The sequence below is a fragment of the Amblyomma maculatum genome, chromosome 10 (assembly GCF_055883805.1).
Source record: "Amblyomma maculatum isolate TAMU_Amacu chromosome 10, ASM5588380v1, whole genome shotgun sequence".
In the NCBI taxonomy this organism is placed as follows: domain Eukaryota; kingdom Metazoa; phylum Arthropoda; class Arachnida; order Ixodida; family Ixodidae; genus Amblyomma; species Amblyomma maculatum.
In genome coordinates this window covers 175,753,189-175,775,776 of record NC_139353.1, presented here as the reverse complement: position 1 = coordinate 175,775,776, position 22,588 = coordinate 175,753,189, and the positions used below count along the sequence as shown (strand labels likewise).

Below are 22,588 nucleotides of genomic sequence, written 5' to 3'. Positions count from 1 at the left end.
GAAGAGCCAAAGCCACCGCTAAACAGGCGAGGAGGACGAGGGTGCGGCTGTTGCGGCCGGTGATCCATAAAGGCAGCGCCGTGGCGGCTTACGCTAGGCATCCGAGAAATCGACCTGGGTGCCGTTTGGAGCGTTACGCACCTTTTTGTGAGGCCCTGACGGGCTCCAAGATGCTCACTGTATAGCGGGAAGTTGACGCTTGACAATCAACTGCGGTTTAGTAACGCGGCCTGCGTTCCTGTGTTTCGGTTTTGCGACGCCAGGATGTTTCGCAGCCGCGGCAACACACAGGAGTCCGTCCTCGCTTGGGAGGACAAAATGGGGACCGGCAGGTACAGGAGCAGAGCGTTTACATTAGCAGACTTTATGCTTAGGGCTTGTACCATATGCTTCTTGTCAGCTTGCGGGGGCTTAGCCGCAACTGGTGGCGACGCGAAGACATGCGCCGCCTATGGCATCTGCTAAAGCCTCAGAGTACGTATGAAATGCGGACACCTTCGTAAAGCCTCGTCATCAGAGGCGAGCTCCGAGATACTAAGTCGTAGGGGTCCCAAACGTCGGCGGTGAGACATCGTCGATGTCCCTCTTCGTCTTCTTGCTGGGCTCCTGGGGACAAACATAGAGCTCCGGGCTTCATGCTAGTTCGGGTCGCACATCAGGCTCCGAGGACGGCTTAGTAGCTTTGGCAGCGCCAGCCGCATACGAGCGCGGCAGACGGAGTGCGCCATCGGGTGCTCGCCCCAACGGCGCTTTAACGCATAACAGCAGCCCACGGCGTCTTGTTCTTAAACGCTGCAACGCCCCACGTGCACGCACCGCCGACGTGGCCCTCCGCACCGCACCTGGAGCACAGACGTTTTCTTCCCCCGGAAATCATTATCATCAACTGGACCATACCCACTGCTGAGTGAAGGCCTCTCTTGTTTTCCGCCAATTTACCTAGTTCTATGCTGGGTGCATACGCTTGATCCCTGTGAACGTCTTAAGTTTATCCACCCACCTCATTTTCTACCACCCTCTACTACGCTTTCCTTCCCTCACAATCTCCTTAGTTACTCTTAGAGACCATCGCTTATCCTCTCTCCGCACTACACGTCCTGCTCATGCCCACTTCTTGATTTCGACTAAACTGTCAGTTGGTTTGGTAAAACTTTATTTCCCCCAGTAGGGGTCCTGAAGGACACTTGGCTAGGCGCCAGGTGTAGAGGGCAGCTCCCACGAGTTATTTCTGTCAACCACTTTGCAAGATTTTTATTTCTTAACATTACATCTGCCATTTTTCGTTGCATAACCCTTTGCGTTGTGGTCAACTTAGCTAGAACCCGTTACGTTAGCCTCCATTCTTCAGCTCCATGGGTGAATATCGGTAAGATAAAACTGATGCATAGTTTCCTTCTGAGGGATATTGAGAAGCTGCTAGTCATAATGTGTGAGAACTTTCCAAATGCATTCCATCCTAATCTTAACCGCCCAGTTATTTCCGTTTCGTGGTCCTGATCTGCAGTTACTACCTGTCCTAAGTAGACATATTTGCCTTCCAATTCCAGGTATTCACTACCTATTTTAAATGATGTTCTTTCTCAATCTGTTCAACACTACTTTAGTCTTCTGAATATAATTTTTTAACCTTACCTTTCTGCTTATCCTGTCTAGGGCATTAATCATTTGTTGCAGCCCATTCCCTGAGTTAGGTAACATGCAATAACATCAGCGAATCGCAAAGTACTGAGATTTTCTGCATCAAATGTAATACCAAACTGCTTCCATTCAATATCTGAATATATCTTCAAAGCAAGCTGTAAATAACACTGGGGAGATTGTTTCTCTTGCCTAAATTCTTGCTTAACTGGAATTTTACTACTTTGCTTATTCAGAACTATAGTTGCTGTGCAGGCAATATAGGTAGCTCCCAGTACTTTCTCATGTCGCTCAATCTTGCACCCCGAACTCACAATGCCTGCATGACTGCTGAGATTTTGACTGAATCATATGCTTTCTCGTACACAGATGGACATTTTTTATTCTGAGCATATGTGTGTCACCTGCTTGTTTATCACCTGCTTTCAGGACACATGCTTGATCTTGTGGTTAATTGAAGCATAAGGTTTTTGTTATCGTAAAGCGATTAACTTATTATATACCTTGTATTTAATTGATAGTAAGCGATTTCGTCTGTAAGTTTTAAAGTCCCTATCATCCCCTTTTTTATGAATTAAGATAATTTTATCTTTCTCCGTGATTCCGGTACCGATGTCATCACGCATTGCGCAGACAGGGTGGCCCGTTTCTCTTTCCAGATATCCCCTCCATCCGTCAACAAATCTGGTAGTGGTGACTATAGTTTATTTTTTTTTGGGGGGGATACTGGTCACGTGTTATGTTAGCCATCTTTGTGGCATCACTCTTGGTGACCAGGGGGAAGGAGAAGTTGGAATTAGGGGGAGGTAGGGGAGGAGGTTGCTGACGCCACCGATGACGCCGCCATTTCCGCACGAAGCACTATAGACCCATGCAGGCCTACAGAACAGAGCTGAGGCCAGTCTCCTCCAGATAAATCACGAGGAGCCGGTGAGCAGAAAGTTGGTTCCGAGCTGGGAAGAGCAATTGCCCTTCCGTATCAGCAGGGAGACCAAGATTCCGGTAGCCAGTCAGAAGTTTCTGGCGATGGCCAGCGGAGGCTGGACAGACAAGGAGCAAGTGTCCCAGTGTGCCAGTGTTGCCGCAAGAGGGACAGGCTGGGCTGGGAGCTCGGCCACAGGCATACATACGGGATGGAGTCCACGTGCAGCCTATTCGAAGTCGTAGGAGGAGGGATTTGTCCTTCCGTGAAAGTTTGTCAGGCAGCCGTTGGAGATGTTCACCAGCGGCAATACGACGGTCAGGATGGAACGACCTTATCGACCTTCTCAAGAGGGGTCTTGAAAAGTCGAAAGGTGTGACATCCTCAGTGACTGGGGCGCCGTTGTCGTGCGCCGCTTTGGCCAGGGCATCCTTCTCCTCATTGCCCTGGACTCCAGTATGTCCTGGAACCCAATGTAGGACCAGTTGATACCCCGAGTCCTGAAGGGCTAGGAGATGGGCTCGGAGAATGTTCACCGAGAGGTTGGTGCCGTGATGGATAGCAGCTGCAGAGCGGATCTGGAGTCACACAGAACATTCACAGGTCCAGGAGGGACACTGGAAGCGACGAACTGTGCGGCTAGATGAAGACCGACTAGCTCAGCAGCTGTTGAACTGGCAGGGAATGACAGGCGGCAGGACCTAGACTGGTCTAGCTGCGGTGCTGTCATGGCAGCAGCTGCTTGCAAGGTAGCGGGACGAACCGAGCCATCCGTAAAGAGGATTGTAGATCCTCTATACTCCTCTAGGAGGGCTGCAGTTGTCTGCTGGAAGGTAGCTGCAGGGTTGTGACATTTGGTGTGGCCGTCCGTATCCAAAAGACAGGAATTGGGGGTCGATTGGGTGGAGGGGGTAGGACTGAGAAACCTGGTACGGGGCCAATAATTTTTCTGTACACTGTACACGGCGGCAGCTTTTCGATGGAGGCGAAAAGCAAGGCGCCCGTGTGCTGTGCGATGTCACTGCACGTTAAAGAACCCCAGGTGGTCGAAATTTCCGGAGTCCTCCACTACGGCATCTCTCATAGCCTGAATTGCTTTGGGACGTTAAACCCCACAAACCAACCAACCAACCATACGAGAATGGGATTTGCTGTGCAGCCGTGCTAGGAGTGAGGCACCATCTGGAGCATGGCTGGGACGATCAATGTGGGTCAGTCCCCTCTGGGTGAGGAGAAGATCTAGAAGGTAGATACCAGCTTCCGCGAGGGTAGCAGGAATCTGTGAGGACTGAGGGACTCCGAGGAATCTTCTAATCCAGCGCCTTCGAATCGTGTCGAGACAGATGACTCGAGTCGACAGAAGGGAGACGAAGGGAAGGGCACACAGCATGACCAATGTCGCCACTGCTTCAAAGAGCTTGATTGCCCAAGTGGATGAGGAACCATTGCCATTTGCAAGGAGACGCTGGACTGTTCTTCCCACACAGTCAAGATGGGGAATGAGGGCTTTGTCCGCAAGGATCCAGGTGAGATGGCCGTAAATTATGAGACCTAGGTATCTCACCTGGCGTTTCTATGGAAGGGGGGTTCCTTCGACATGCAAAGTTGCAAGACGGCGGGAACTCCTTGCTCCTCTGGGATGGTAGACAAGGGCCTCAGACTTGGTAGCCGAGAGGGTCAATCCCTTGGATTCTAGGACGTACTGTACGCCGTTCAGTGCCTATTGCATGGCTTTCCTAGCGGAGACAATACGTCTCTTTGGAGCTCGGATCCAAAGGGCTATGTCATCTGCATAGATGGAGCAGGAAACCTTGCGGATTCTAGTTTTCTCGGCCTCTCCAGCTGCTTTTCTCCTTTCCATAGCTTCTGATGCCTTCGTAACCTCGCCCTTCATTACTGGCGGAACGTCGGATTCCTCCGGTACCAGAGCATTACTCGAGTCCCGATCCGCATGAAAAAAGCCTGGTGATTGCGAAAGCAATGCCGTAACTACGCTTAGTTCATATGGTAGTGTTGCTGGTGGTGGTGCTTGTGATTGGAGTTGTGGTTATGCAGTGATATTACCTGGAGATTATTGGCGGCCGCAGGAGTTAGGCAGCAGCCACCTCGCGCGGCCTCGCCTCGCGACGGCGCAAGTTGGGCCCCTGGTTTTTGCGGCAGATGGTATGATGTCATAGCAGAGGTCAAGCTAAAGGTCAATGGTAGCTACCGCGGCCTCGCCACGCGAGAAGCTGAAAGTGAAAGTAGTATTGCTTTCGCAATAAAATGCACCATAAACGTGTCGTCTCCAACTTGACCAGCCGCGTCCGTTGCGTACTTGCCACCTAGGCTGAAAGGCAGCCTATGAGACGGAGCGGAGCTTCAAGTACGGGGAAAGCGCCGCAGTCAGGGACTCATCACTGGCACAGGGGGAAGAATGCAAACCGTTAATTAGATCACAGAAGCTCCTATCTGCTCCACCAGCGCCTCCTTTCAGGCGAGAAAAAGGACGCTCTTTACCACTACTTTGGTCGCCTGGGCCACGGAAGATGAAGGAGGCAGAAACCGAAGACCACAATCTCCTCGGTGGTATCGATGATGATTTCCGCTAGAACAGGCTCCGGCATGGCGAACATGAAGAACTGCGTCTTGGAAGGGCGCATGCAGGGGATGGGCGCTCTATGCAGCGCTGAGGAGCACGGGCAGCCACGGCATGGAGGTGATTTCGAACAGAAGGCGGCAACCTCCTAGGTTGCAGCAGGAAGAGTTCGGGGGTCCGCCGGGCAGAGTGCTGGCCATGGAGCTCGATTAGTCGACGAGCTGCCTTTTAATGCAGCAATAAATTTAACGGCTACATTTAACCTCCTGTTATCCATCACTAGGCCGTCCACCAAAGCCGATGTATCTCATGTGCATGCTTACTATCGTAGGTATTCGGAAAATTGCCTTGTGTTCTCGTAAAAAGTACGTCAAGCTAATGAGAGGTGCAGAAGTGCTTAACTCTGAATAGTCTTTAATTTGCTAAGTCTAATAACAATATTTCAAGGTAGAGCATTGTTTATCTGATAGACCTTCGAGCACGGCGCCATAAAATATCACTAGCGGCTACCTATTAAACCAGCAGCACACTCTGGAGGAGCCTAAGCACACCGCAATATTGTTTGAATCGCATTTATGGCAAAACATGCGTCACATATTCAAAAAGCCGTATGCTCCGCTTATCAGCTTCTCGTGCTTTAATGAATATTTCTTTTGGCGAAGGTCATTCAAGGCTTATGCTGAAAGTTTCGCGTCAAGGAAGTTTGTCTGCGAGATGTGTCAGCGTATTTCTGCGAGTGGCAGGTACAGCGCCTTTTCTTTTCTATAAACCCCTTATAAATCGCCGGTGAAATATGAGGCATTCAACGGAACGCTGGTTGTGTTCTACAAGAGGCGCGTGATCTACCGTGTGCAGAAGCAACACTGACGTTCGCGCATCTTTACTGCAGGTTTTTCAGTGCTCTCAGAATGTTGTTTTTGTTACTAAGTGCTATGTTTATAATTATTAACTAACATCAAGCCCCTTCGGGAAGCACGAGACGTCGGTGCAGCCAGCAATAACTACTTCTTTTGCTTCGTTATCACATTTCGCTACCTCAGCGAAAGCACAGGAGCACACGCGCTGTTAAAACTAATTTTCCTCACAATCGATAATTTGTTTATGCCAACAGAACATCGACCAGAGTACATGCATTCTTCAGTCGAATAATCTTGGCGTAGCACGGAAGAGACCGCCAAATGTAATGCAAAAGTTGTACATTCCTGGGTAATGATATGAGTAAGCTACAGTCTATCATCTGAGAGGTTCCTTTTATGTGAATAGAATCTGTGTCCACTTAAACGACTATTGGATGCCAGTCGGTAGGATGTCTGAGAAATTTCGGTTATTGTCTGCTTTTGGGAATTTTGAGCACACTTCATTTCATTTCTCACTTCGGTGAGTACAAAAAGGATGCCAAAACTGTCTGGTACCTTTGAGAACAGCTCCAATTTATAAAGAGTTGCGAAAAATTGTATGGGGCTCATGTAAAAAAATGGCGTTTCTTATTGATCCAAATTTGGGAAATTAATGAAACCTGCGGCGACCACGTTCAATGCTGTCTCAAAGTTTTAGGCTTTCATATTGTGGAAAAATGTACGATCACCTTGCACAAAAATAAACTTCCAGTGGCTTAACTCAGCCATACCAGGATATACGTAGCGAAATACACGGTTTGGCTTGTTTGAGCTTGGTTATCTGATAAGTTAGATTGCACCAGTTAAGCAATTGATTTTGTCGCGGTTTCCAGTATGTGTTCAGTAAACGTCAATGTTATGCTCATGGACGCAAAGACCGATCGGTGTTCTATTGTTTGCCATATAGCCTCAATTTTGGATAGATAGCTAGACGTAAGTATGGTCTAAGTGAGATATATATGAAATGTCGGTTTGAATAAAAACATCACTCCTGAGACCGTCTCTTGAACCACATACAATCTATGTCTGGAAGCATTGACGCGAGATGCAATGGAGATATTAAGGTTTAATCACTGAGATGCGATATGCACAACATGTGAAACGAACCTCCTGCCGCACGCTTTCGGTGACTGACTGAGCTCAACGGTCTATATTTTTTCTAAATGTGTGGAGTGGTCATAATGTTTGGGACTATTAAATCTGGCATATATCTGATCATGGATACATAGTAATGATTGTTATTAAGGCTTTTAATTAGGAGGTCGCCTTTAGGGCGCCGACTGTGGCACCTCTTTTAATTATCAAGTTTGTAAAACGGCTGAAAAATGGCTAATAAAATGTTCACTCTAATGTTCGTACAAATTAATCATTTGCTGCCTTGCAGCGTGCCATAGCTGGCCGTGCCTATCGATGGCTCTTAATCTGCCCTAGAGATGTGGCGAATCTCCACGAGCAGTGTTTTGTTTGTGCAGTTATAAGGACCGGATTTGTGGTGACAGCTTACGGCGAAGTGTCACGTTCTTGCATTTGCATTATGCACATAGGGGGACGACGGTCATACACAGGTCACGTTAATGAGCTAGGTGAAAAGAAAGTGTGGAAATAACTTGCAGTACAGAAAAAATTAAGAAGTTACGAAGTTCGCAGGGGTCAAGTGGATGAATCTAGCACAAAACCGGGTTAATTGGAGAAATATGGGAGTGGCCTTCGCCCTGCAGTGGGTATACTCAGGCTGATGATGATAATGAGGATAGAGAAAATAGTTATTTTTGCAAGTTTATAGTTTTTTGTCTTCGGGGGATTTATTCAATCAATCTGCTTACTTCAGCAAACCGGTTCGCGCAGATTACTGTCTCAAAGGTGCGCTTGAACTTCGAGAGACTACGTAGTAGATGACTGCAACCTAATTATGGTTACCAAGGACAAAATAACAGAGACGTGATACTGCTCCAAAATTGCATGAAATCCTGACATCGCACAAAACACAGGAGCTTGTCCCTTTAGCCTCCATCGAAATGAGGCTGCCACAGATGCGATTTTGTTGCGACCATGAGCTTTAAAACTGCTTTATTCTCATATAATTTCTGCAATGAATGCTGTTTTCTTCAGTACTGTGCTCACAAAGCTGTTTAAGGTGAGCATGTGTGCGGCTTGCAAAATCACTTGCGTTATCGAGAGGAATTATTGGTCCAGCTTTTATGTCTTGCGCAAGAGGAACGCAGAGTTTCATTTCATTTCTTTATTCTAGTTTTTCGCGCAATACAAAACATTGTAGATGTCGAGATAAAGCAGCGTTCCGTCATTGTTTGACATCCTTTTCGGATGGCACAGCATCTCAGTAACAGTTTTACTACAATATGCAGTTGGCGTATATTGAAAAAGACGTATTTTGGCACCTTCGGCTACTCCATATTTCTCTATTGATGAAGAAACGACAGGCATGTCCGAACCCTAGGCATACACGGCCACCGAAATATGGAACAGTGATGGCACAGTTTCAGATAACCGCCCAAGTATGTTAGCTATAGTGAACTCGCAGAGATTCGGCGAACATAACGATGAAAGGTCACTTCCCCGTTTGGGCGCAGTATCGGTTTCTTTCCTATACTGCGATACCATCATATGTTTGCTAGTGACCCTCAATAACAGCACCGAGAAAAGCTGCTCCCTATATAGAGCCAGTCCAATGAACAAAAGGTTTGAATGATCGACCTTACTACGAAATCTTTCATAGAAAGACTTAATAGACTGACGTGTGGTCAAATCCCTGTACCAAGCAGGTGAAGCACACACCGGCCTTTATATTAGCGAATCACGTTTTATAATTTCATTGAATGACAAGGCCTATCAGCTGCTTGATGTATTCAAATAACGTAAATATAAAAAAGCTTTTTACATACCCTGAAAATACCAGTGGCTTACCGTGGAGAAGCAAGTATAGCACACGCGGGCTTTACAAATTCGTATTAATTCAACACATAGCATCCTACATCGAAATGGCACGTACCAGGGGCTCCACTTAAGCCTCTGTAAAAGGAAAGGTTAAACTGTGCTTAGGATTTTGTCATACGCCTAAATATGCATTCGATATGACATTGAAATGGGTAATAGTTTGCATACAATACTAAGTATGCACGGCTAATCTTATTTGCTGCAAGGTGTGGGAAAACACAGCCAATAATACCGGAAAAAACGTTAGTACTCTGTGTTTGGGACCTTGAAAGTCTTAAATAAACAGCTACCCAATCGACCAACAATTACCAACGCTAATCTGAGTAAATCTGCGCATGGAGCTTTTATGCAGTGATAGACAGCCGCGCCAGAAACTGGTTGCGCTAAGGAGTTCTGCGATGGGATATGGTATGATAGCGTGCTCTCCTAGTTACTGTAAGCGATATACCACCGTAGGCTCATCATCGTTTTTAATTCAATCAAATGTTGAATTAACGATCATGATTCATATCTTTGACGTTCTGTGCTCCTCTGTGAAAAGAAACTATGAGTCACAGTAAGCTCATACATATTTTCTCATGCCAAACTCTCTCTTTCTCTCGCTATATATATATATATATATATATATAACTTATCATAAAACGTCATATATTTCTCTTATAGTGAATTATAATTGTACGATAAGATATGAGATTAGTACGAGTTTAGTATGAGAACCTATGCATCAGGTTATTGATACCTTATAGCTTTTTCGGGAGTGGTCGCACTGCTGCCGATGGCCAATGTTAAAAAAAATTAGAAATGACTTCTTGTAATACCTTTATGGACAGTGCAGCTGGCTATACCCACTGGATTACATTACATTTGGGAATATCTGCTGGATGCACTGAAAATGAGGGCTTGAGGCAGTAGAGAAGACAAATCAAAACATTCTAGAAAAATGCTTGTCGAGACCGCGTGCTTTTGTATGCCGTACTATTCTCGAACCAAATACCGTGCCTCAAATGTACGCCACTGGTCTTTGATGTGTTCATGCATAAAGATACAGCTTGAACATAATGAACCAAAACTAAGTCATACACAAAATGACAGGCTCCATTATGTTGCTATTTTGTGCAGGTTGCGCCTTTTAATGTATGATGTGATCTGTTCAAATAGAAAAGCACGCACGCAAGAGAAAGTCTAGTGCTTCGTGACAGCAAGAATGAAAGGAGGACAAAACGTCCTTGCCGACAACCGTGCACATTTTGTACGTGCTAGAATGACCACTGCATATAACTGCACACGAAATCCCTTGCAGTTTAGGATGATAACAAGGCCGTAAAGTTTTGTTTTATCTTTTCAACTGCGCAATTGGTAGTTGTCTGTGAACTGAACTAGCTGTACATGTTCAGAGTTGAATCAAAATGTTTATTAGATGCATTATATTCGAGCAGTGTTCACGAGCTTGAATTAGGTGCTCACACGCAACGAAGGCCGTTACATCGCCCGTGCGTGAATTATTTGACTAGAACCACGGCTCCTTAGCGGCAGCGTCTAAGAGGCCTTCTCGAGAAAAGCGAGATCTCAGCTTTCCTTCAATATCGATCTCTGGAACACTCTGTGTCGGCTCAAGCAACTACAATTTTAATGAATGCATGAATAAATGAATAACCTGTTGAAGCATGTGCATTTCCAGGATAACAGCTTGTGGGGCTAGTTTTGGGCCAGTTTGGATTTTATGGCTGCTGATTTTTATTTTTAGTTTCGGAAAAGAATTTTTTATTGATGGGCAGACGTAACTGCATGGGATAGGAGTGCGAGTTTAATGTGCTTGGGGGAGTAGAGGAGGAAGTTGTGCTTATTTCGGAAAGAGGAAGTTTGGGTTCCTTTGGTTGTATTAGAGTTGGTAGTGCGTGCCTGTGTTTTGCCCTCTCTCGTGTTGTCCTTGTTGCTGCATTGTTCCTGTTGGCATGTGCAATACATTGTTCTAAATTATCCACACGCACTTTGGGTACTGATACCCTCTTTTTTCCCGATAGAAATATTGAATATTGCATCATGCTGTGGTTTTGTACAGCCATCTTAACAGCATCAGCGCCCGTTGCGTCTTTTGTACCCCTTCTTACTTTCGCAGCTGGTCCAATCGTGCAGCGTCATTAGGACTTGCCACCCATAAAATCGAAAATAAATGTACGGCATATGAAGCGGCCTGCCATTATAGTTTTTCTGTGTCCCAGCAAAGATTAGCCCGTTAAGAAGGCCAAGCGCCTAAAGAGGCGCCACAAGACTGTGAAAACTCTCTTGGGCGGCTCGTGGCAGTGCACTGCGCGTACTGAATCTGTTGTCTGTACAGGCTCAAGCGGCGAACGAGCGCTCTCAAACGGCTTTCTCCTCAATGCAGGGAGTTTTTTCTAGCAACAGTGTTCCTGCTAATGGTCGTGCCATGGAGTCAGTCTTTCTCTAGTTATCAAAGTGATGACCTGCTAGCCCGTAGCCAACCTGAACCCAGCAAGCAAGAAGGTGAGCAAGCGAACAATTGTGCTGCAAAACGATTACTGCAACTCTTCAAGCTGCGGAAAAAAATTCATCCTATTGCACCTTAGCTCAAATTCGAAAATGCGGCATGGGCTTCTAGTTTTTGTCGCACATTAGTAAGCAGCATTTTAAAGCCGTATTTTACGCCGGGGAGAAGCTCGTGCGCTAATGTGGATTAGAAAGTAACTCTAGATGACTCAAGCATCTGGTGTCATCACCGCAGCGATACTCTGCGCTGCGAAGGTGGAGTAGCCGAGAAAATATAAGGTGATAACGCCATTTCTAGAACCCACCTTTCATTCTTGGTAGTTATTAGGGCTCATGCGCTGTCATTTAGACGTCATTTTACGGGCACGTTAGTCAGCAATCGCCTTGCAAGTTAGGCTCAGTGGAAGCGTAAGCTATCGCGTAAGCTATAAGCTCTAAGACAAGTAAGGTGTGAAACACTTGTTGGGCTAGTTGGTGCATTGCACGAAGAAAGCTATCTGCGAGATAAAGGTGCCATGTTTTACATTCTGAATGGTTGAAACAGGCATTTCGTTGTAATGATCACTTAAAACTTCGCAGCTAGCAATCCGCCTCTTTGAGTTTGTGAACCGAGTGTTCATAGAATTCAAATGTGCTGAAAAAACGAGGTTCGTTTGCTTGTGTCAAAAGAGGGCTGAAGCTTCAGTTTATATTTGTACACGCATTTTATTTCTCATGTCGCCATTATGTGAATAAATGGCTTTGTAATCAATGCTCAAAATACGTATTTTCAAAAACCTTAGTGGTAACTACCGGCTCACTGGCCTTGGACTAAAGGTAAGGAAGATTATCAAAAAATTAATTGAAACCACCTTGTCACCATGCTCATTATTCGGGCCTTCGTAGATGCGTTATCACAGAAGCTTGATTGTTGAGTGCGGACGTCTTAATGGTCACTGGAAGGAAGCTTAATGGAAGGTGAATGCAAAACTTTAGCTTTTCGTAACAAAAGCGGATCCATGAAGAGGACTCTTATTAAAGAGTGCCACCTCACGAACGGAAGAGGCGTTAAACGCCCTTCCTACACGTACAAGGCGTCTTACACCTACAGGCTCCTTCATGTTCGATGAATGTTTTTGTTTAAAAATAAATTAACAGTTTTGATCATAAACACTATTCGGTAGTAAGCCCAGAATCTTCTTTTCTAGAGTGGCTTCTACTTCTTGAAGACCGAAGAACTACTAATGTGATATAATAGATTTAATAGCTGACGAAAACCAAAATATGAAAGGCATGAAGTAGCTTTCTACAGGAAAGGGCTTTTAGCATCATTTTTAGCTTTCATACATGGAAGGTATAAAATGGGAATACTCAACAGAAAATCATCACATTGAAATATATGTTCATAGAACGTTTGAATGTTGGAACTAATTATTACGTTCGTGCCTTATAAAATGGGCTAATATAGAGGAATATTGAAGAAAGCCTGTTAAACGTCAGGGATTTCAGCACATGTAATGTGCCGCCGGCGATAACGCTTTATATTTACAATGGCTGTGCGCATGCTGTAATCTTCTTTAATTGCTGGTAAATGTTTCCGCTATTATTCTACACTTACCTGAGTAGAACGGATTTGCTAATTCACTAGAATATACGGTTATATTTAGAACATGCGCTCTGTATTACAATGACAAGTATACACCCTTAATCGAATCAATGGCTCCTAATTGGGCACAGTGCTACGTTGTTCTTGGTCAGATCGCCCGTAAAAGTCAAAAGGCAATGCAAATTACAAATATGAATAGCCGGGAGGACAAGTCTAATAATGTTTCATGATACAATATAGCGAATACATATCTGAGGCAGCAAAAACCACTCACACAATTCTGGCACTATTTTGATAATGTCCAGCCAAACATATGATACTTGCATTGCCAATACAGTATCAATGTTGGGCCCATGATTTGCGCCACCTGGGAGCTTGTCTCTATTTTGTATGTCCGCTCTTTGAAATAATTTTATATTCATCGAAGGGTGGTTTGCTGTATACTGGAATGTTCACTGCATTGTGCTTCACTCTCATCTCCGTTAACAGTTTAAGCCATAGCCAAGGCTGTGAAAAAATTCCAGAACTTCAGGATACCGGGTTTTATTCTTGTGCAGGGGATGAAGGCAATAAAATACTGACGCTGTCAAAGTGCCCGTATGCTTCACGGCAACCCGGAATTCTGGGAAATGATAAAGAAGTACAGAAAATGAGGAAGAATGTTCAGGACTGGCTAAAAAAGTAAGAATTATATTTTTTTTTTGTGCACCATTTCAATATTCTGCAACTTCTAATTCCTGAACTTACAATTTCAAAAATTAGAGAGAAGAAGCGGTAATAGCAACGGTTAGCTCTTTAATGCGGTTCTTAAGAGCCCAACATAGGACGGTTGTGATTACTGATCTCGAGCCGGGCATCCTGAAGAGTGAAGTTGAATGGGCCTTAGCCAGCCTTGCTAAGAACAAAGCTAGCGGAATTGATGGTATTCCAGCTGAGTTGCTTCAAAACCTCAACCACGACGCTGTTAACACACTGCATACATTATGTCAAAAGATTTGGACAACCCTGCAGTGGCCACAGGATTGGAGGAGGTCAGTTTACATCCCCATTCCAAAGAAAGGCAGTGCCAAAGATTGTTCCAACTACCGCACGATCGCGCTTATTTCGCATGCTAGCAAGGTGATGTTAAAAATCCTGCAAGGTAGGCTGCAGCAGTATGTGGATCGGGAGCTTCCGGACGTGCAAGCTGGGTTTCGCAAGGGCAGAGGAACTAGAGACCAAATTGCCAACCTTCGCTGGATCATGGAAAAAGCAAGAGAGTTCCAGAAACCTATTTACTTCTGCTTTATTGATTATGCGAAAGCGTTTGACTGCGTAGATCACAGCAGATTGTGGCAAGCTCTCCAAGAGATGGGAGTTCCAATTCACCTCATCTGTCTCCTCAGGAACCTTTATGAAGGGCAAGAGGCCACAGTCAGAACTGGTCATGGTCTTACTGATTGGTTTCCGATTGAGAAAGGGGTGAGGCAAGGCTGCATACTGTCGCCCTGCCTATTTAACCTATATGCAGAGTGCATCATGAGGAAGGCCGGTCTGGACGAGTCTTCAGCTGGAGTGAAGATTGCTGGAAAACGTATCAACAACCTTAGATATGCGGATGATACCACTTTAATGGCAGAAAGTGAAGTGGAACTCAAGAGACTTCTGATGCGCGTACAAGAAGAGAGTGAGAAGTTTGGGCTTAAACTGAACATTAAAAAGACGAAGATCATGGCGTCTTGCCCTATCAAGTCCTGGAGCATCAATGGACAAGAAGTGGAAGCTGTGACAGATTTTCTGTTCTTGGGCGCCAAGATTACCTCGGAAGGAGACTGCAGCCATGAAATTAGGAGACGCCTGCTTCTGGGAAAGAGAGCAATGGTTAGCCTTGACCGCCTAGTAAAGAGCAGAGACATTAGTCTGTCAACCAAGATCCGTATCACCCGTGCTATGGTCTTTCCAGTTGTGATGTATGGATGCGAGAGTTGGACTGTGAAAAAGGCTGACCGCCGAAGAATTGAAGCGTTTGAATTGTGGTGCTGGCGAAGACTCTTAAGAGTTCCTTGGACTGCCAGAAGATCAAATCAGTCGATATTGTCGACCATAAACCCTGACTGCTCATTGGAGGGTCAAATTCTAAAGTTGAAGCTCAGCTACTTTGGTCATCTGATGAGAAGAGAGGAGTCGCTGGAGAAAGATTTGATGTTGGGAAAGGTTGAGGGTCGCCGGAGAAGGGGTAGGCAGCGAACGCGATGGTTAGATGGCATTCTCGAGGCATTGCAGATGAAGCTATGTGATGTTAAGAAGATAGTGAGAGACCGGAAAGCGTGGCGTGACATGGTCCATAGGGTCACGAAGAGTCGGACACGACTGAACGCCTGAACTGAACTGAACTAAGAGCTGCAACTATTTCGAGTGGACAAATCGAGCAGAGGAAAGTGATCATGGGGTTTTAAGAAAAAGTGCTGTTTCTAGAGATAATATGCTAACATTATTTGCTCTCTATAAAGTTGTGAAAAAAGGTGAGCCATGAAAGGCATACTGCTGAGATATTTCATTGTTTTGTCTTGCTATCAGCATTGCTGGTTGTTCATAAATGAGTTATTGAAGTGGCGAGTACATGTTTCTGCCGCTAATACTATTTTATTGTCTGGAAAACGAATTCGTGGTGTTAATTGTGAGGGTAGGTCGCTCATGTAAGGCAATAAATTAAATGACAGTGCGCGATTGTGTGCCCGGTTGGAATTATTACAAAGGGCGGCCGCAATGGCCAGACTACGCGTGTTCAGCGACAGTAGGATCATGCTATGGCATTCAATTTCCTTGTTCAGCAACAATAAGGGACTATCTTTGCACATATCTTGATTTCATCTACGCTGCAGTTTCGACGGCATTCAAGAATGCATTCGCTTTTCGCTACGCAGCAAGTTACTCCGAAAGAACGTTTCTGTATTGTGTAGTCCAAGAAATTCACTATTTTCATAGCTGTGTCACAAAAAAATATTAGCTAGAGCTTAAATGAGTCAAGGTTGCCGGTTCCAGCATCTCAAGGTGCAGTATGTCACACTTGTGTCGGTGGACACCTGAACCGCGCCGTAAGGGAAGGGAGGAAGTTGGGAGTGAAAATAGATAGTGAGAAAGAGGACCCATAGCGGAGGGCTACGGAGTAATTTTGACCACCTGGGGATCTTTAACATGCGCTGACAACGCACAGCACACGGACGCCTCATCGTTTCGCCTCCACCGAAACGCAGCCGCCGAGGTCGGGATCGAACCCGGGTACGCCGGCACAGTAGTCGGGCGTCTTACCACTACACCCCCACGGCAGGAATCAAATAATAATTTGAATTCATGTTGGTGAACAAAATGATAATCTTCATGTAATTTTAACCAGAGGTATGTTCGAGTCGACTGCCCTATATGAAAAGGTGCTTCTGTTGGTGCACTTTGATATTCGTTACAGCTGTGCAAAATGCTGCCATCGACACGATGAGGTTCATTTCAAAACTTTTAGACGTCGATCAGGTCCTGTTCATGAAGAGTTCCGTTAACACAGCACCTCCTCAGGGATGAGTGCGGAAATGGTGCAATGGCCGCCTGAGCAGACGACAGCTTAATTGCGCACGATGGCTTTTGTGTTGTGAGATACGTCGAAGAGAGTCGGTTTATTCCATGCACTCGTTTGTGAGAACGGTACCTGTATTCTTCATTGAAACAGTGGCACGTTACGCATGAACACATGCTGCGAAGTCCACTCGTGATCTGTAAAAAATGCATGTGTACTAGTGTGCCTTTTCAAGAGGATCGCGAAATAATATATCAGTGGACACCAGGCCGTAGTGGAATTGTTGGCAACAACGTTGTTGACGATGCTGCTCGATCGGCTCATGATACAACCGACATTGTCGAGGTAACGTAGATAACTTAGATAACTGCCGACGCGGCAAAGCACCTTCGAGTGATCTCCCGAAACGTTAGACAATCATGGTATAGGAACTGGGGTACCGTTCGCACCACACTGAACAGTTACTTCATAATCAGGTACTATTCTGCCTCGCCCGCTGTGATGCTACAATGTTGTGTCGCCTGTGGCTAGGAGTGGCGTTTACAAACGCCTATTCCAAGCTCATCGGAATAGCATGCTCTCCAACGTGTAAGCAGTGCGGGTGTGTTGAAACGATAGCGCACATACTTCGTGGCTGCCCTCAGTTTGAGCGTCAGCGTCAATTCCTGGCTGCTACACTCCGTGCTTGGACTCTCGCCCTGTTACTGAAGCTAATATTCTGGTCCCTTGGATGACACCTTCATCACAAAAGAAAGCAGTGAGGGCGCTCCTTAGGTTTTAAAGAACTCCGGGCTGAGCCCAAGAATCTAAGTGTACGGTCTCTACCCCATTTAAGTATAAATCTCTGGACATGTGACAGACTGTTTTCTATGGCATTCATTTTTTTTTTTTCATTTTTCCCCATTTTCCCCTCATTTTTCCCTTCGCGCGTGTAGGGTAGCATATTGGGCATCACCTGGTTAACCGCCCCGCCGGGGTAGTGCAGTGGTAAGTCGCCCGACTACTGTGCTGGAGTACCCGGGTTCGAACCCGACCTCCGCGGCTGCGTTTCGATGGAGGCGAAACGAAGAGGCGTCCATGTGATGTGCGATGTCAGCACAGGTTAAAGATCCCCAGGTGGTCGAAATTACCCCGTAGCCCTCCACTACGGTTCCTCTGTCTCTCAACTTTTACTTCCACCTTCCTCCCTTCCCTTACGGCGCGGTTGAGGTGTCCACACAAAAAACGAGCGTTACTGCGCCTTTCCCTTCCTATAACTCAATCACTTGGTTAACCTTCCTGCTTTCTATTCTATTTTCTCTCTCTCTTCGCGCCAAATGCCGCAAGATCCACATGCAGCTAGGCAGGTTCAATTCAAAGCTTTTTTTCCGTGTGCTGTTTGACTTCGTCACGTCATTCCGAGGCTGACACCATTTTATGTGATCGAGCGGTGAACAACCATCTGCAGCTTGTTGGCGAAGGCTAGAAGACAGCGCGGCCTGCGCTCTACCATAAGTTTACGAAGTACCCTGCGCCCTTGTTGCACTTGAATTTTTGGAACTGCTGCTGCACGCTTGCCCACCACTGCATAAATTTACAGAACTGCTGTAGCAAGCGCATCTTAATCGGAAGAACCCGGGGTGGTGCAGTGGTTACGGCGCTCGACTACTGTTCCCAAGGAGGCGGGATCGAATCCCGGCCTCGGCGGCAGCTTTTCGATGGAGGCGAAAAGCAAGGCGCCCGTGTGCTGTGCGATGTCAGTGCACGTAAAGAACCCCAGGTGGTCGAAATTTCCGGAGTCCTCCACTACGGCGTCTCTCATAGCCTGAGTTGCTTTGGGACGTAAACCCCACAAACCAAACAACCAACCAAGTTCTCCAGCGCCGCCAAACGCATCCAAGAACACGGAGAACTCTTGGCTGAGATTAGCTGAATGATGGAAGTTAGACGAAAAGAACGCACTGCGCTTTTCTGAACAGTGAGACGCGCTTAGGATAACACACAGATGAATCCTATCGAATTGTGTCAAAATAGGTGGACTATAATAATAATAATAATAATAATAATAATAATAATAATAATAATAATAATAATAATAATAATAATAATAATAATAATAATAATAATAATAATAATAATAATAATAATAACAAAAATAATAGTAATTTAGTCCTGTACTAAAGGGAGCTATTGGCATAATCTCATATAGTTGCATTCCTAATGCTTATTTTCATTGCCCAAGTGCGACACCAATTAGGTATGTTGTTTTAGATTGGTGTAGAGATAGTGAATACAGCATCGTTTATTTGCGGTATATCATAAGATCATCAGCAAACCCTGCTGAAAAATGAACGAAATAGCAATGAAATATCAATCAACCCATACACGATTTCTCATACGTAACTGGTGCAAACGCATATAATCTCACGCAAATCATTCAATACGTGATAAATATTGATATTGTAGGATGTTTTATGAGCATGGTATAAAAAGTTGTATGCGATTATTGTGACTGAGAAGTTTCGCAGTAGGGAATAAATGTCTAGAGGTAACAGTAAGTAGGTAAGTCATTTACATAAATTAGGAATAGTGGGGTGCCAAGCCCTGATCCTTGAGGTGCCCGAGAACTAACTGGTACACTATCCTAATCAGCGTTCTTAGTGCTGACAAACTCCATGCGCGAGGAAAGAAATCAAGATGTTCGGAACAGCAGGCCCAGTAATCAGCACACTGAATTTCTTTAAAGCCAGGGATTGGGTAACGTCTGGAACGTTTTAGCAGCGCCAAGAAATATGAAATAATTTGAAGAAAACAGAGTCATAATTAGGCGTAATTCGTTATTAAAGGTTTGTGGTTGAGTGTTGGAAGAGAAAAACTATCGGAAACACTATGCTGTGTTGCACATAAGCTTTTATGCTCAAGAAAGTTGATATGATAAGTGAATGCTATTTTTTCCATTATTTTTCGTGCATTTTATGCCAGTGTTATTCGTCAATAGTCAGATAGGTTGTTTTCCTTGGGCTTTGTGTGCTAGTATATGCACAGCAGTTTTTCAGTCTTCAGGTAATGCGCCACATAGATACGAATTAGTGAATGTGCATTTCAGTATGATGGTATGTAGGGTGCTAAGTCTGACAGTAGGTTTGATATTCCCTAAAAGAGTCGGCATTTATTTCATCAGTTCCGCTAGGAGATGTGCTTCAAATTACCGATAATCGGTATGACGCGTTGCGAGTCGAACAAAATTAGATCTATCGCTAAGTGATTGGATGGTTGGAGAACGAGGCGTTGAAAAATATTGGGGGAAGAAAATTAAACCTCTGCCATTTTAGTGTAAAAAGTAACGGCGACTCTAGGAAATATTCGCAAGAGTTGACCCATGTGGGGTGGTTAACTTGGGGATGTGGTGGCAGCGAATGTTGAGTTCATTCCAGTAGCCGCAGAAACTGACTTTAATGATCTCATTCATTACAAACTATTTATATAAACATGAAAGCAATTTTTTGTATTAAATCGAGAACTTTCTTGTTCTTTGAAAACTAAAATATCAAACACGAAAGGGTCATGGGAATAATGACGAAACCATGGAAGACTCGTTACGACACGTTGAACCACAGATACTGTGTTATCATCACCGTGAATGAGAATCTATAATTTAAAGCACAACTATTAGCCTGAAACTTTCAATGGCAACGGCTTCTGGTGGTAAAGAGCATTTCTGTAACCACTATGGGCAAGCTTCACATAGCGCTCGCTGCTCGCCCAGAAGGGGGTAACAGTCTGCAGAAATGCGTCTTTCAAGTGCTTGGCTGAATCGCCTTCTAAGACTCTAGCGAAGGTGAAGCCCTTCAACTATTAAAAAAGGAGCAGAAATCTGAAATTTTGTATTCTTGCGTGGATTCAGGTAGTCTGATTACTTTGGTAAAATTACTTTTCCCCCAGCTATACAAGGTAAAGAGGCCTACCGAAGTGAATCTCTTTGATTCTCTACCACAGAGAAATACAGTTTCTCAAAGAATAAAGTGAACAGTAGAACGGCGCGTAACAGATAGCTTCGATTCCACCTCAAAATATTAGCGTTCTAGCGAAACTAATATATATAACTTTTCATAACAGCAAGCAAAGGCGCCCTTTGGCGACCATTGTTACCTAGAGAATCCGCAGCATTCGTTAGCGCGATTTCATAAATACTGAATAGTTTTGTGACGCCCTTTGGGAAATGTGAATGCTGGAACAGCGTAGCTGGAAGAATTAGCTGGAAGAATTAGCAGGAAGAACTTGTGCGAACCAATCTGCCGAGTAGTGGCGACAGCTACTGCAAAAAACCAATGGCTTCAGTTACGGGCAAACTACTAGGGTATTTGAAATCTAGTAGCGTAGCCTTAATAATCACGTACAAAATCAATTTAGTAATGCATTGATCGCAATGTAGATAGGAGACAGAATTTGCACAAAGCTCCGCTGATGCGGAGTGTGGTAACCGGTATTTCTCAGACGGGCATTAGCCTCTATCAACGGGGCTTGTAGACTTGCAATACTTATGAAGTCATGGTGTTACACATGGCACTTTTAATTTAGTGCAAAACATAACAATTAAAGGGCCATATTTTGTCACGTAAACGGCTTTATCAGTTTGCACACCACTAGTAAATAAGAGTCACTTTTGCCTTTGTAGCTGCACTCACGATAAAATGTCACGCACACTAGGTAAATGTGGTCTACAGTGCTAGTCACTAGATGTATTTAGCTGAAAGAAGGGATATTACATAAAAAGTATGTTTGGACACGAGAGAAAATTGCACTAGTCTAGAAAAAAGGGTACGGACAACTTGACGTCGGTCAAGCAGCACTGTGACGTCATCACCTCTGTTATTAATTTTTCGGTGGCCTACTGTAGCACTCTCTAGTTTTGGACACTGCATTCCCTGCCTTGGAAATATCGGCTTGATCTGCCCCAACCACCAAAATTTGCGGGTCGTCCCAAAACCTTTGAAATCAAAGTTGGGTTACTGCCAAAAGTTGGGCGTTCACCCAAACATCCTTGTTCATCCGGCCATGCATTCCAAATAATGGAGGCAAGTTTGAACGTTCGAAGCTCTAGGCCTTCAAATTGTGGATTCGAATGAAAAATTTCATAGGAGGCACTTAGATACCTCTCAAATACGACTCCTTAAATTATGTAAAGTTTAGGTCTCTTTTAGTTATTTTACTTGTTGTTGTGAGATTCACACTGATTAAATGTCTTTTTGTAAGATGTGCCGTCACCATCCAAGTGTTTTGGTTTCTATCCCAAATCAACAACATGTATAGGTCTTCGGTGACAATAGGTATTATTTACACTTCATTCGAACTTGTACTCCCCTATGGGCCTGAAACGTGGAGGCTAACCAAGAGGGTTCTACTTAAGTTGAGGACAACGCAGACGGCTATGGAACGAAAAATGGTAGGGGTAACATTAAAAGATAGGAAGCGTGCAGATTGGGTCAGAGAAATAACTTAAGTGACTGACATTCTAGTGGAAATCAAGAAGAAATGGGCATGGGCGGGACACGTAGTGCGAAGAAAGGATAACCGATGGTCACTTAAGGAAACGAACTGGACTCCAAGGGAAGGAAAGCGTAGCAGGGGGCGGCGGAAAGTTAGGTGGGCGGATGAGGTTAACAAGTTCGCAGGGGTCAAGTGCATGCAGCTAGCACAGAACCGGGTTGATTGGAGAAATATGGGAGAGGCCTTCGCCCTGCAGTGGGTATAGTCAGGCTGATGATGATGATGAATTCGAAGCTTTTTGCTAATTTAGCACAAATCAACCGTTTATTACTCTTTTTTGAGATCTCACTTCCTCGACGTCTTACCGTCGTATGTTACGTCATCATCCAAGTTTCTTCCTTTTTTTTAGCAACATATGAGTCCTTCGGGGATCTTAAGTATTGATTACTCTTAATTACGCGTTATTAATATAACTTGATCCAAAGCCGGTGTCTTTAACCCT

The 22,588-nt window shown here is 44.8% G+C and overlaps 1 protein-coding gene across 1 annotated transcript in view; it reads left to right on the top strand.

Annotated features, from left to right (window-relative positions):
• Positions 1 to 4,052: 4,052 nt before the first annotated feature.
• LOC146177978 (salivary peroxidase/catechol oxidase-like) overlaps positions 4,053 to 22,588 on the top strand; it is an 82,959-nt gene continuing 64,423 nt past the window's right edge. The window contains exons 1-2 of the mRNA XM_084581663.1: positions 4,053 to 4,086; positions 13,634 to 13,757. Of these exons, the coding sequence (XP_084437789.1) occupies positions 4,053 to 4,086; positions 13,634 to 13,757 (158 nt within the window). The remainder of the gene's footprint in view (positions 4,087 to 13,633; positions 13,758 to 22,588) is intronic.